Source organism: Myotis yumanensis, unplaced genomic scaffold (assembly GCF_028538775.1).
Source record: "Myotis yumanensis isolate MYYU_CA2020_CCGP unplaced genomic scaffold, mMyoYum1.0.hap1 SCAF_1, whole genome shotgun sequence".
Taxonomy (NCBI): domain Eukaryota; kingdom Metazoa; phylum Chordata; class Mammalia; order Chiroptera; family Vespertilionidae; genus Myotis; species Myotis yumanensis.
The window spans coordinates 197424344-197436735 of NW_027223752.1; the positions used below are offsets into that span (position 1 = coordinate 197424344).

At 34.7% G+C, this 12392-nt stretch overlaps 1 protein-coding gene across 6 annotated transcripts in view; it reads right to left on the reverse strand.

Moving 5' to 3' along the window:
* Positions 1-725: 725 nt before the first annotated feature.
* YTHDC1 (YTH N6-methyladenosine RNA binding protein C1) overlaps positions 726-12392 on the reverse strand; it is a 29879-nt gene continuing 18212 nt past the window's right edge. For 4 of the 6 annotated variants that reach the window (XM_070395636.1, XM_070395633.1, XM_070395638.1 and 1 more), the window contains 8 exons: positions 11465-11549; positions 10325-10491; positions 7743-7825; positions 6503-6539; positions 6367-6430; positions 6194-6256; positions 4693-4827; positions 726-1723 (listed from right to left, as the gene is read on the reverse strand). In XM_070395636.1, the coding sequence (XP_070251737.1) occupies positions 1499-1723; positions 4693-4827; positions 6194-6256; positions 6367-6430; positions 6503-6539; positions 7743-7825; positions 10325-10491; positions 11465-11549 (859 nt within the window). In that variant the 3' untranslated portion in view covers positions 726-1498. The remainder of the gene's footprint in view (positions 1724-4692; positions 4828-6193; positions 6257-6366; positions 6431-6502; positions 6540-7742; positions 7826-10324; positions 10492-11464; positions 11550-12392) is intronic. The other 2 variants (XM_070395637.1, XM_070395635.1) reach the window with 1 other exon arrangement.

The following is a 12392-nucleotide window of genomic DNA, read 5'->3' on the forward strand; positions in this document are numbered from 1 at the left end:
GGCCCACAGCCCCACCCCAATAGGGGGTGGGGCCAGCTGGCCAACCCCCCGCAGCTGGCCCCACCCCTGATCAGCCCGCAGCCCCTTCCCACCTGCCCTACCCCTGGTCGCTCCCTCACCCCAATAGGGGGACGGGCCGGCCAACCTCCTGCAGCCCCTCCCCCTGCCTGGCCCCACCCCAGATCAGCTCCCCCACCCCAATCAGGGGCAGGGCCAGCCGGCCAACCACCCATGGCCCCTCCCCATGGCTGACCCCACTCCCAATTGGTCCCCCAACACCAACTGAGGGCAGGGCCCTCCGGACACTTGCCCGCCAGCCCCTTCCCCAAGCTGGCCTGGATCTGATCGGGCTCCAACTGGGGAGGGCTGGCCGACCAACCTCCCACCATCTCCTCCCGACAGGCCCAGCCCCGATCTGCCGCAACTGGGGCCGCGATTGGGGCCGAGCAGGCCAGGCTTCACCCATGCATGAATTTGTGCACTGGGCCTCTAGCCAGATAAATGCTTGAACAAAATGTCAACATAATTCCACTGAGTATCATTAGTTCTTACACTAGAAATAGAAGTAAAATTTTAATATAATTGGCTCAGGTCAATCATTTCTGGCAAAATATGCAAAAACAGGCAAACGACTTCCTACAATTACTCAACACAAAACATTATTTTATGTCTACCAATGCATAAGAAAACAAACTTTCATCAAGACAAGAAAGAAATACAACAGGTAATTGTCAATCTTTACCAATTTATTTTATACAAAACAGTAGCAATGTAGAATGTGGGAATTATCTTCTGCTGCCACACAAGCAAGTTGTGAACATTCCAAGCCAATGTTTAGTTTGGAGGGGAAGGCTAAACAATAGCATCAACCATGCTACTGAACATAGGAATTTTTTTTTTGAAAAAGATTAAAAATTAGATCGAAATGTCTTCATAATATTGCTCTCATCATTGAAGACTGAAGAAAAATAAAAAGTCATTTAAAGTTTAAAAAAGGAGGGGAAGGGAGAAACCAAGAGGCTGCTACAACACTGCCATACAAACCATCATACTTCAATAATTGCATACTTGATAGCAGCATTATTTTTACTAAACCGTGTGCAACTATATGTAGAAACACATCAAAGCAAAATATCATGGCAGTTATCAATCAAAATCCAAAGAAAAGAAAGCAAAGGAAAAAATAACGCTAGGATGAACACAGTATAAGTAGATGAACATTTATGGAGAATAAATCAATATCTACATTTGTGGACTGTTCCATTTTGCCCCCAATAAAAGTGTCAACTCAAATTGTCAACTGTGCATTTTTTGGAGGATTTGAGTTTTTCCAGTTCTTATTATATTGCATGCTTGGAACAAATAGAGTCATAATAAATCCTTCTACACAATGAACTTTAAGTAGACAGCTGAAAATAAATTTACTACTTGTAAACACACACAAAAAAAAATACAAGATTTTTTTTATCTTTAAACAATCAGTGCTTCCAAAAGCTCATTATCTTCTGTATCGACCTCTCTCCCCTCGGTCTCTGTCCCGATCACATAATCGTTCTCTTTCTCTTTCTCTATCACGTCCTCTATCTCTCTCTCTGTCTCTTCTGTTATCTCTGGGGCGGTCTCGCTCTCGTTCCCGATCTCTTTCACGGGGTCTACTTCTCCGGCCACTGACAACAGCTTGTGTGCGACGAAGGAAATCATCCACCCTCATATCATAATCATGCTAGAAAAGGTAAAAGAAATTGCTTAGGTATGTCAAAAATTGCATGGAATACCTAGTCACTATTTCGTAATTATCGTCTTGTAGAAAGAAAGAATCTAGAGAAATGCACTAATGCAGTAATTCACAGAACGTAATTCTGACATTTAGAAACAGGACTCTGAGGTTTTTAACTAATTAGATACCTACAACAGAGGTTTATACCTATCTCATTAAAAATCATTTCATGCAGTTTCTGAATGTAACTTTAATGTCTTTTCCATCCAATCCCTTTAAATAAGATTTAGGCCAAAGTAATAACCTACTAATGACCATCAACCACATCATGCATACATGCTGACAATAATGCTAAATGTCATCAATGTTTTCCTATAACAGTAAACCCTACTAATAATTTCCTCCTCTGATTCTACAAGCTAACTTGAACCAAACTCTAACCTCTTAAAGTGAAATTAGGAATTCTCACAATCCAGATTTCAAACTAAACCACTGTTGATGACAATTTATGAAATTTGATAGAATTTTAAGAAAATATGTACTTCAGATAAGATTCTGGAATCTATTCCACATAAAGCTGGTAATATACGAAAGGCTGAGGAGGACAAGATTAACAACCATCTAAGTGAGATGCAAGTGGTCACTGTTAGCAATTCTAAGCTTGACCCCTGCTCTCGCTTTCTACTCTTACTTCTCACCTTTACTTAGTGACTTTTCCAAAGTCAGCATAAATATACAGCAAATTAAAAAAACACAATTCCACCTTACCTTTCATATATGTGAGTATTATATAAACATTAGTCAGCTAGGATTCTTAAACTGAATATTAAAGGTTCTAATAAGAAGTGATTTATAACCGGTGTGTCTTAAAACTTTCAATACCCGACTATTTAGTAAGGGGTAATGACCTCTTCTCCCTTAGATTGTCAAATAAAAAAATGTCCAACAATAGCCATCCAGCATAAGTGCCCTGTCTTGAACCATAAAAATATAGGTCATATAATAGACTTGCATCTTGCCCAGTTGGTGTGCCTCAGTGGTTGAGCCATTAACCAAGAGGTCACCAGTTCGATTCCCAGTCAGGGCACATCCTGGGTTTCAGGCTTGATCCCCAGCGGGGGCATGTAGGAGGTAGCCTATCGATGTTTCTCCCTCCTTGATGTTTCTATCCCTCTCCCTTCCTTTCTCCTAAAATCAATAAAAATACATTTTTAAAAAAAACATATAAAGTTGCATCTTATTGGTCATGTCACATAATAAGGTTGTATCTGATGGGTTAATTCTTGGTACCAGAAATCCTTATACACACGTATAGGCACCTCATTTTTTAAAAAGTCACTTTGGAACAAAAAGGTAATTATTATTATTACTACTATTTTTTTTTTTGTAAAGCAATAAAAATTATACCTAATATTTTTTGTCAGGTCAGCAAAAAATATATTTTTTTGTTATGCCGCATAATTTTAGTTTATGTGTGCCATGAGATAAAAAAAGGTTGAAAAATCTATGGGATAAGGGAAATAAATGACAATAGCTGAAAGCATCTCAAAGTCAGGGTAGGGTGGAAACTACTGGGCATACTGACCCTCTCAAATATACATACTCTTCACCCAAGTGGGAAGAAAAAGGATATTTATTTCGGGAGGGAGGTATTGGTGGTTGAAATTTCAAACTGTATATCCTATTTTAACAAAATATCCTTGTAAGGCTACCAAACTTACATACAGAGAAATTGTGTTAACAAGTACCAGGAAACAACTTCACTTTTAAAAATAAAAGTACTATTAGGGAAAAAATTGAATACCATTCAATGAACAAAATCAGTCTGATTAGGATTAGTATACCAAAAACCCAATAAACTCAAACTAGAGATTATTTTTCATTTATCCTCTTTTGAAGTGATTAAAAAAAGCTTTCAGCCGAAACTGTTTTGGCTCAGTGGATAGAGCGTCGGCCTGCGGACTGAAAGGTCCCAGGTTCGATTCCAGTCAAGGGCATGTACCTGGGTTGCGGGCACATCCGCAGTAGGAGATGTGCGGGAGGCAGCTGATCAATGTTTCCCTCTCATCGATGTTTCTAACTCTCTATCTCTCTCCCTTCCTCTCTGTAAAAAAAAAAATCAATAAAATATATTTAAAAAAAAAAAAAAAGCTTTCATATCAATCATATGAAATTATTAGAACCAGTAACTACTAAAGTACAATTTACTCTTCTGTTGCATTTATTAATATGTTTGTTATTTGCTAGCATCAGTCTAAGAATCAAAGATAGAAATGAAACAATTCACTTGGTACTAATTTTAACAAAATTTGATAGGAACAAATGACTAAATGAGATTGGAGATTTATCTATTAACTAAATAAATATACACCATCTGTCCTATGAAAATTTACTTAGTCAGAATATACAAAAAGCTTAGAAATGTCTATTTGCGCCCTGCTGGTTTGGCTTAGTGGATAAAGCGTTGGCCTGAGGACTGAAGGGTCCCAGGTTCTATTCTGGTCAAGGGTACATGCCCAGTTTGCGGGCTCCATCCCCAGTAGGGGGCATGAAGGAGGCAACCAATCAATGATTCTCTTTCATCATTGATGTTTCTCTCTTCCTCTCCCTTCCTCTTTGAAACCAATAATACATTTTTTTAAAATGTCTTATTTGCAATAATATTAATTACACATCTATAATTAAAGACAGTGGTATAGAAAGAAAATATCCTGGTATACTATATACCCCTAGGAAATTACCTAAGAGTTTTATGTAGGAGTTGCCTTAACTTAAGGAATTTGTGTTTGATCAGAAGAAATAGTCTATTTAAATAATCCAAAGGGCTTGGCCACTTTAAAAACAAGTTGTGAATTAAACAATCTGCAGTAAGAATATGAAACACCACTCAACATAATAAATATCGTAGCTTCCATATTTAAATTATTTACAGAATTCTAAGTAGTTCCTTCACTTTTGCTTTCTCATGCACTTACTACTCGTTTATCTCTGTATCTTGCTTCATGTGGTACTGGATGATGTCCTGAGTAAGGGGGATGAGCTTGAGGAGGTGGAGCATGATGCTGATAGTAAGGATGATGTGGAGGTTGTTCCATTCCAGGATAAGGAGCCTAAAAAAAAAAGCCCACTTCCATAAGCATGTACCAAATATCCTTATAAAACAACCACCCACCCCAAACAAATAATGTGATCTTCTACTTTGATGGTATAAAGGTTCTTCAAAATACCCTTTATATGCTTGTTGAAATTATGTCCGTAATAAACTCTAAACTCTAGTTACACATCTTTTAAGATTTAATGTTTTTACTTTTATACAATATCCTTTAAATACTAATAAAAATAGTGATCCCTTACATACTATGAGTTCGCACTATCCTAAACATTTTACACGTCTCATTTAATTCTCATAGCAAACCTATGAGATAGGTACTATTATTCCTATTTTACAAAAGAGGACACTGAGGTACCAACTAATTAGGTAACTTGATTTAGATCACACTGCTAAGGGGTGAAGCCGGGACACAACATGAGGCATTCTGGCTCTAGAATCAGTCATCGTAACCACAATGTAAAAATCTAGTCTTAAAAACAAACAAACAAACAAAAAAAACCAACCTTCAGGAGGTAATGAACTTTTAATAAATTAAGGGCAAACCAAAGGTCACTTTCCTTGTTAGTGCCAAGATGTTATTAAATATTTTTATTTTTTAAAATTTTCATAGACTCTAAAAGAAAAAACCTCACAATTCATCTGTATGTAGTACCGTGTTAATTTTTTTTTCTTTTAAAAGGTAAGAAATAAAAAATACTTAAATTTTCAAATTTTTTATACCTTAGGAAGTAATGCTTCAGCTAACCTCAATACCTTAAAATATACTCTAAGAATAATATTCAGCTTTCTTAAAGGAAAATAATTAGAAACAGGGTTTAATTAATCTTATTTTGTATGAAAAGTTTACTGAACATGTATTCTGTAAGTTTAGCTTCTCCACAATCCTATGAGACTAACAGTACTCCATTAAATTTTAAGCCATACAAGGACAGTTATGTCCATTTCATTCACCAATGCATACCCAGAGTAAGCACAATGCCTTACAGAGAGGGGGTAACAAATATTAGTTTGATGAGCCCAAGAATGAAGGAATGTCTTAGTTTTACACTCAAGAAAAACTAAAAAAGAAATAAAACTTGCCCGAGGTCAGAATTTAGAAGTTAAGATATATGAACTCAGGGAGAGTTTACACCATTAGCCACTACAATAACAAACCATAATCCTTATCAATTAAGTCTGCTATTAACACAAGTCAAATCATTTGTTAGTCTTTAGTTTTAAAAACAGCATGCAATTATTTACTACCAAAGATATATATTTAAGTCTCTTAATTGGTAACTGTTAACAATTATATTCCACATAAGCACTCAAAATATATGAAACTGCAAATAAATTTAAATAACTTGCAAAAATAGAATACAAACCATTCCTTGCCAAGGAGGTGGTGGTCCCATGTTATGAAATTCCCTCACATAATCATTGTAGGACTAAAATAAAAGATGATAATGTCAATAACAAATAGAAATCAAACCCAGAACTACAAAATAAATCAGATCCTGATTTTATGTACATTTAATACATGAAGTGAAATGCTTACCCCATTTAAAAATACATCTCGGCGAACTCCTGAAAATCGTCTGTTGGGAATAAGATTTGTGAAACTAAATTCAGGTAATTCATAAACTAGTTCCAAGAATGTAATTCAAAACTAAGCAAGAGTGAACCCAACTTACCTGTCTACTTCCTGGTATCGTGGGTCCTTTAAATACCCTGTTCAAACATCAAGCATTTTAGTAAATCAAATTTATAGTTATTATGGCATCATAATTAAACCTTCCTTACCACTCATCTCAATTCTTCCCATGAATACAGTGATGCTACTAAGTGATACTATAATTATATTATTCCATTTTTTGGATTTTCTTCTTAGATTGCATGATAATCTAGGAAGTAATAATTTACTGATACCATAGAATTATAAACTGCTAGAAATGTTTTTATATGGATCTTCTAAATCCACACCCCAATTTCACTAGATAGAAAATTTCTTCATTCTGCACCATAAGAAAGGGCAGAGAAAGTATCTTGAGAACACTGTAACAGAATTTCTTTAAAACAAATGTTTACCTTCTACCTGAGTATACAGCGTCTTGCTAGATCAACCATAGGATACTTTTAAAAAATGTAAACTTAAAGGGAAGAATAATAAAATTGCAAAAATAAAGATGTATACATTTTAAATGAAAGAACCATGGTGATAATATTCTTTCCCACCTTCTTTTCATAAGGACTCAGCAAATTAAAACACAAACATTTTGCGTGGCCATGTTAATGAAGAAAAATTAATTTCACTCTCTGTAATATCCCATTTTGGAGAATAAGGTTTATCAAGCCACTAATAATGCTCACTAATAGCAATTCCCAAACTGTCAATCTTTATAAATGTAACATTGTTTAAGATAATATCTTCTCATAAATACAGTTTTTACTTGTTTAAATTCCGTTAAGGAAAAGACTAAGTTAAAAGCTGGCTTTCAGATTATAAATAAAGTATTTCCCATTCCTCTCTAATTACATAAAGTTAAAGATTTTTACTTAAAAAAAATGAAGCATAATTTCAGTTTCTAGTCAAAGCTATGTCATATGAAATACTAAATATCATAGGGACTAAAAAGCATAAGGAGTATAAGATTGTTTTCCCTAACTACACCTAATCTTGTGCAATAATTATAAATGAGCAATTTCAGGTAATTAACAGATTTATGATCATGAGTCACACTAGAATAACTTATTCAACCTTAATAAAGGAGAGGATGTTTTACTAGGTAAGGACTATTATTAACTTCCAAAAGTTTAAGTAGTCATGTCCTAGTTTTCTCACTTTTAAAACTACACATTACATCAGAAGTTTTTGTGGTGGTGGTGGTGTTTAGAAATTTAAGTCAAATATCTGCAGGATTATAAAATATTAACCTGGTCTCTGGTGAAACTCAGGGGCATAGTCAATCCTTGGTTTCTTTCTGCTGTTATGAATATCATAATCTTCTGGTCGACGCCTACACAAATTAGACATATTAGAAATTAAACCAAAAACTGCTGGGAGAAGAAATAGCAAAGTAAGAGTTTCTGACAGAAGTACAGAGGATTGCCCATTATTTACTTTAAAATAACACCCAAATTTGTGATAAACAAATAATCTTAAAATGTCTAAATTTTAATTCCTCATATTACTATAAATCAATCTTTAAATGTACTGCTAGAAGCAGATATTCTCTGCAATCCTCACGCTATGATGAGACAGTTGGAAAGAGTACCCTGCTCAAAATACATAAATCACATTTTAGTACTCTAAACAAAAGTGAATGAACCTCGAACTAAAATAAATATCAGTTTAACAATCAATATACTTTCCCAAATAAAGTCTCCATTCAGGTGAAAAAGGGGAAAAAAAACCCAAAAACTTTATCATCATTACACAATTGGTAAAATCTATATATTTAAACTTACTAACGTCACTTTAGGATAAATCTCAACAAAATTAAAAATTTCTTAAATATTTTTCTTCTGCTTTGCACAAAATTATACTTTTTACATCATCATACAGAAAATTTGATATTTATAAAAAGTGACTTTACAGGAAATCTTTGATAATCTTAATTCTATTTTTTAAAAAAGTCTGTATTTAATAACATTTTTAAATTAAAGGAATCTCTTCCAGAGACAATGTCTTAAAATAGAACTGGCAAGTAATGGGGCAGAGTTTTAACAGAGTTCATAAAAGAAGTTCAAAGTGTAGGCTTTAGAAGGGGAAATTTTACTCTGCAGTGTTGCTCTTTACTAAGTCTTTCATAAATCTAAATGGTTAATGTAATACTTTGTTTTACTTAGCATTTACAAAAGAGCTACACAAAATTTTTAAAAATTCAAGTTTTTTAGGTAATAAATATATCTTTTTACCCTTAATGTCTAATAAACTCTATCAAAAACTCTGTCAAATAACCTGGCATCACTAGTTTTCCAGCTATTTCTGTGAATATCAACTGCTTTCATTAACTTTTGCAACATAAGTTCACGTAAACTGTAATTGCAATAACCCCAAGTCCCACCCCCAACAGAATAATACAGTTGCATCTACAATAAATAAGACTAAGAAAATTAAAAGCTGGTTTAAAAAATAAACATACCGCTTTCTTGTAGTTTGGGAAGTGCATTTACGACCGGTATAAAACATGATAGTAACAGTTCATATAGTAGTCCAACTACTGACTTTAAGTTGTAAGCCACATACATATATGGAGGCCCTGGCAGGCTTGAGAGAAGGTGTAGTGGTGTAATAAGTATAGTTTGCAGTCCATTGCAAAACTGAGGTAAAAACTTCAGTTGTATGTACTGTATTGCACTGGAAACCTCTTAGTTTAAAACTTCAAAAGACATCTTGGTGTTCAGTCCTTTTAGGCCAAAAATAAGGGGGCTCTGCCAGGTTTCCTCCTACCTACTTGACAGTGTCCTTTTTAAGCTCAAAGAAATGGGGACTCTTGTTGGATTATCTGTACCTACCACAGGATGTTTCCATCAAAAGGAAACTTAACCAAAGATTTCATCTCATCAACCATACATCCAACAGTCTTTAGCAGAATATTTTAGATTAGCTGTATGCAAATCTATACAGGGGAAGGTGTTGGGTGGAAGGGCTTAAATCAGTCCTTTGCAAAGACTTCTCCAATTCTGTAACAAGTTAAACCCCCTTTTCCTGGAAAATGATGTTTAGTTCATAAAGTAGTGATCAATAACCATGGCGATCCTCTAAAAAACACTTTAAGTCCACAGGTACTGCCAGCATCTGGAAAAGTTGTAAACAGACACAGCAACAGCCCTTCTTTTTGGTTTGTTGCCGGGTCTCCCAGGGCCACTTGATCCCCTTTGGAAAGGACCTATTGTTTTCAGAAGCTCAGCAAGATGTATGAATTCACTGGGTACATGTTAGAGGATATTTGGCAATGGGGATAACACATCACGGTGATAAAATCTGAGACAGTCCCAATAATGCTCCTCTTGAATATCAAAATAACTTAAAATATTTTATCCTCTAAAATGAGGCGTCATCTTCTGAAAAAATATTAGTGATCCTTTATAAAAGTCCCATATCTCATAAGGCTTATCCAGAGACACACCTGCAAGAAAAGGCTTTTTACAAAATATTAACATTTTTTGCAAATAAAGACTTCCTCCTTTCTAGCCTGTTCTGAGCAACAAAGGCCTACCTCATTTCAATTTTATACATTGTATTATCAGAATGGTAACTAATCTAAACTGGTCATTACTCTTTAGCAAATAATTTTTTCTGTATAAGGAAAGATCCCCATTTTCCTCTTGAAAAATGACTGAGACCAAGGTGACCATGTGAAATCCTCAATGAAGCCACAAACTAGTCCATGCAGCTTGATTTGAGGATTTTCTCTTTCTTCTTTATCGCAGGACAAACTTGACGAATCACATTCCTCCATCATGTTATTCTGACACATGTGCCTACTATCAGTCCAAAGAACGTTTCTAACCTTCCCACATCCCGGACTGGTTCTCGACGGGATGGACGTCCTCTTGATCGGGGCTGAGAATGCATTCTTCTCTTGTGACGCATTTTATGAATGACCTGATACAAGTCAATACTTTCATCGGGGGGAAATAGAAGACAAAGCTGGGTTCCACATTCAAGTTCAATTTCCTAGAATAGGAAAGTAGTAAGTTACAAGATGCAAATAAAAGAAACTTCAATAAATTTGTATTTTCATGATGTACAAGAACAAAAACAGACTGTTTTGGAGGTTTCCTTCCCAAAGTTGGTGATCACATGGGATTCCAATAAACTTCTTTGAGAGGTTTAAATCTTTCAACAGTGTTTCATGTATTTAATAAAGGTAAAGCGAAAAAGTGTAACATACCAAGTTAATATACAAATGCAGTTGTGTAAAACTTTGAGACAATAGCCTTCTGCAAATTATTTCTTTGTATCAATACAGAAATATTAGGACAAACCCAACATCCAACTCAATACAGTGGAGGAAAAACATGTATGTTAGTGTGTGCTAACAACTTTGATAATTATGAAGTACTAAGTGCCCTTACATATATTAGATTAACTATGAAGGCATACTAACCAATGGGCTTTTAAAAGTTAAGTTTTGTTTTCCAATTATCAACATTTTCACTTATAAGCAATGAAAACATTACTTCTGGTTCAAAATTACCTACAGAAACTATGAGGGTCAAAGGTTTGGGTTTATTTTAAATAACTGTACTTTTAATTTCATTAGCAGATTTGAAAAACTCAGTACATGTACTGATCTTTTATAAAGCTTCCTTCCATTCAGAGAACATAAGCAAAGATGTTAACTGGTATTTCTAAAATGTATACTAGTACAAAGTTCAGAATATCAATAACATAATGATAAGCCATTTAAAATCAGGCTAATTCTCTCCAAAAACATTTCCTTGAATTGTATTATGAAAGTACCAAATAAAGCTTCTAACGTTATGGAGGTCTTATTAACAAGTCATAACCATAATAATCATAAACCCAAATAAGAACATTATCTCTTAATCCTGCTCCCAAATTCTTACAGAAATGGCTTAGAACGCCCTTCAATCTCAAAGAGGGTTGATTAAATGTATTTTTTAAAGAATCAATTCAAACAAACCTGTCCATCACGTCCAATCTTTACTGGTTTATGTTCATTCCAAGGATTGGTGAGATGAGCTGACTTAGTGAAGGGTAATTCACGCCTAAATACAAAGTAATAGTAATTATATTCTTTTGCAGAATCCTTTAAAGACCTTACACTATGTTCAGCAGTATATGTTACTCATGACTTAAATGCACTAAAAATTAGAGTCACTGAGACTGGCAGAGCTGATTCCCCAGCAGGAAGAGCCCCTTTAGAGATGCACTCTCTCTACACTCTCCACTTTGTACTCAAAAAGAGCTAAAAAATACTCTTCCAGGAAGAGGTCAATGGGGGGAAACGGAGACATATGTAATACTTTAAACAATAAAGAAATTTAAAAAAAAAGAATATAGTGCTTAAGAACATGGGCTTGGAAACCAAGACAATTTGGTGTTTGCATAACAGCTCTTTCAACTTCTCTGAGCCCATGTTTCATCATCTTATAAAGAATATTACCACCTACTTCATATTTAAGTAGTTTGCAAGGACATATAAAATGTTTAGTATATTTCTTGATTCTGTGTCCTCAAAAAAACGGTACTTTTTATTAAGTGATTAACAAAGAGCTGAATCTTAATCAGGTAGTTAATACAGAATCAAAATATGCCCTATCCTTGGTTCAGGGCTGCTTTCCCAGGTTCAAGTAACTTCCCCCTTTAAATATGGCGATTATTACCCATCATCCACAGAATGACTCTTAATATAAATATTTACTTACAAATGTATAATTTGCATGTATTAATTATGCCATTTATACTATAGTGCAGTATTCTATATAATTTTAAATTCTAACTCTTCTCTGAGCCATAGGGCAAAATGGTCTCACTAACTTAAAAAAGGTATGCTTTATTTTTGTAGTTCTTTATCAATATAGCACGGTGCTGAAAGCAAATACAATATC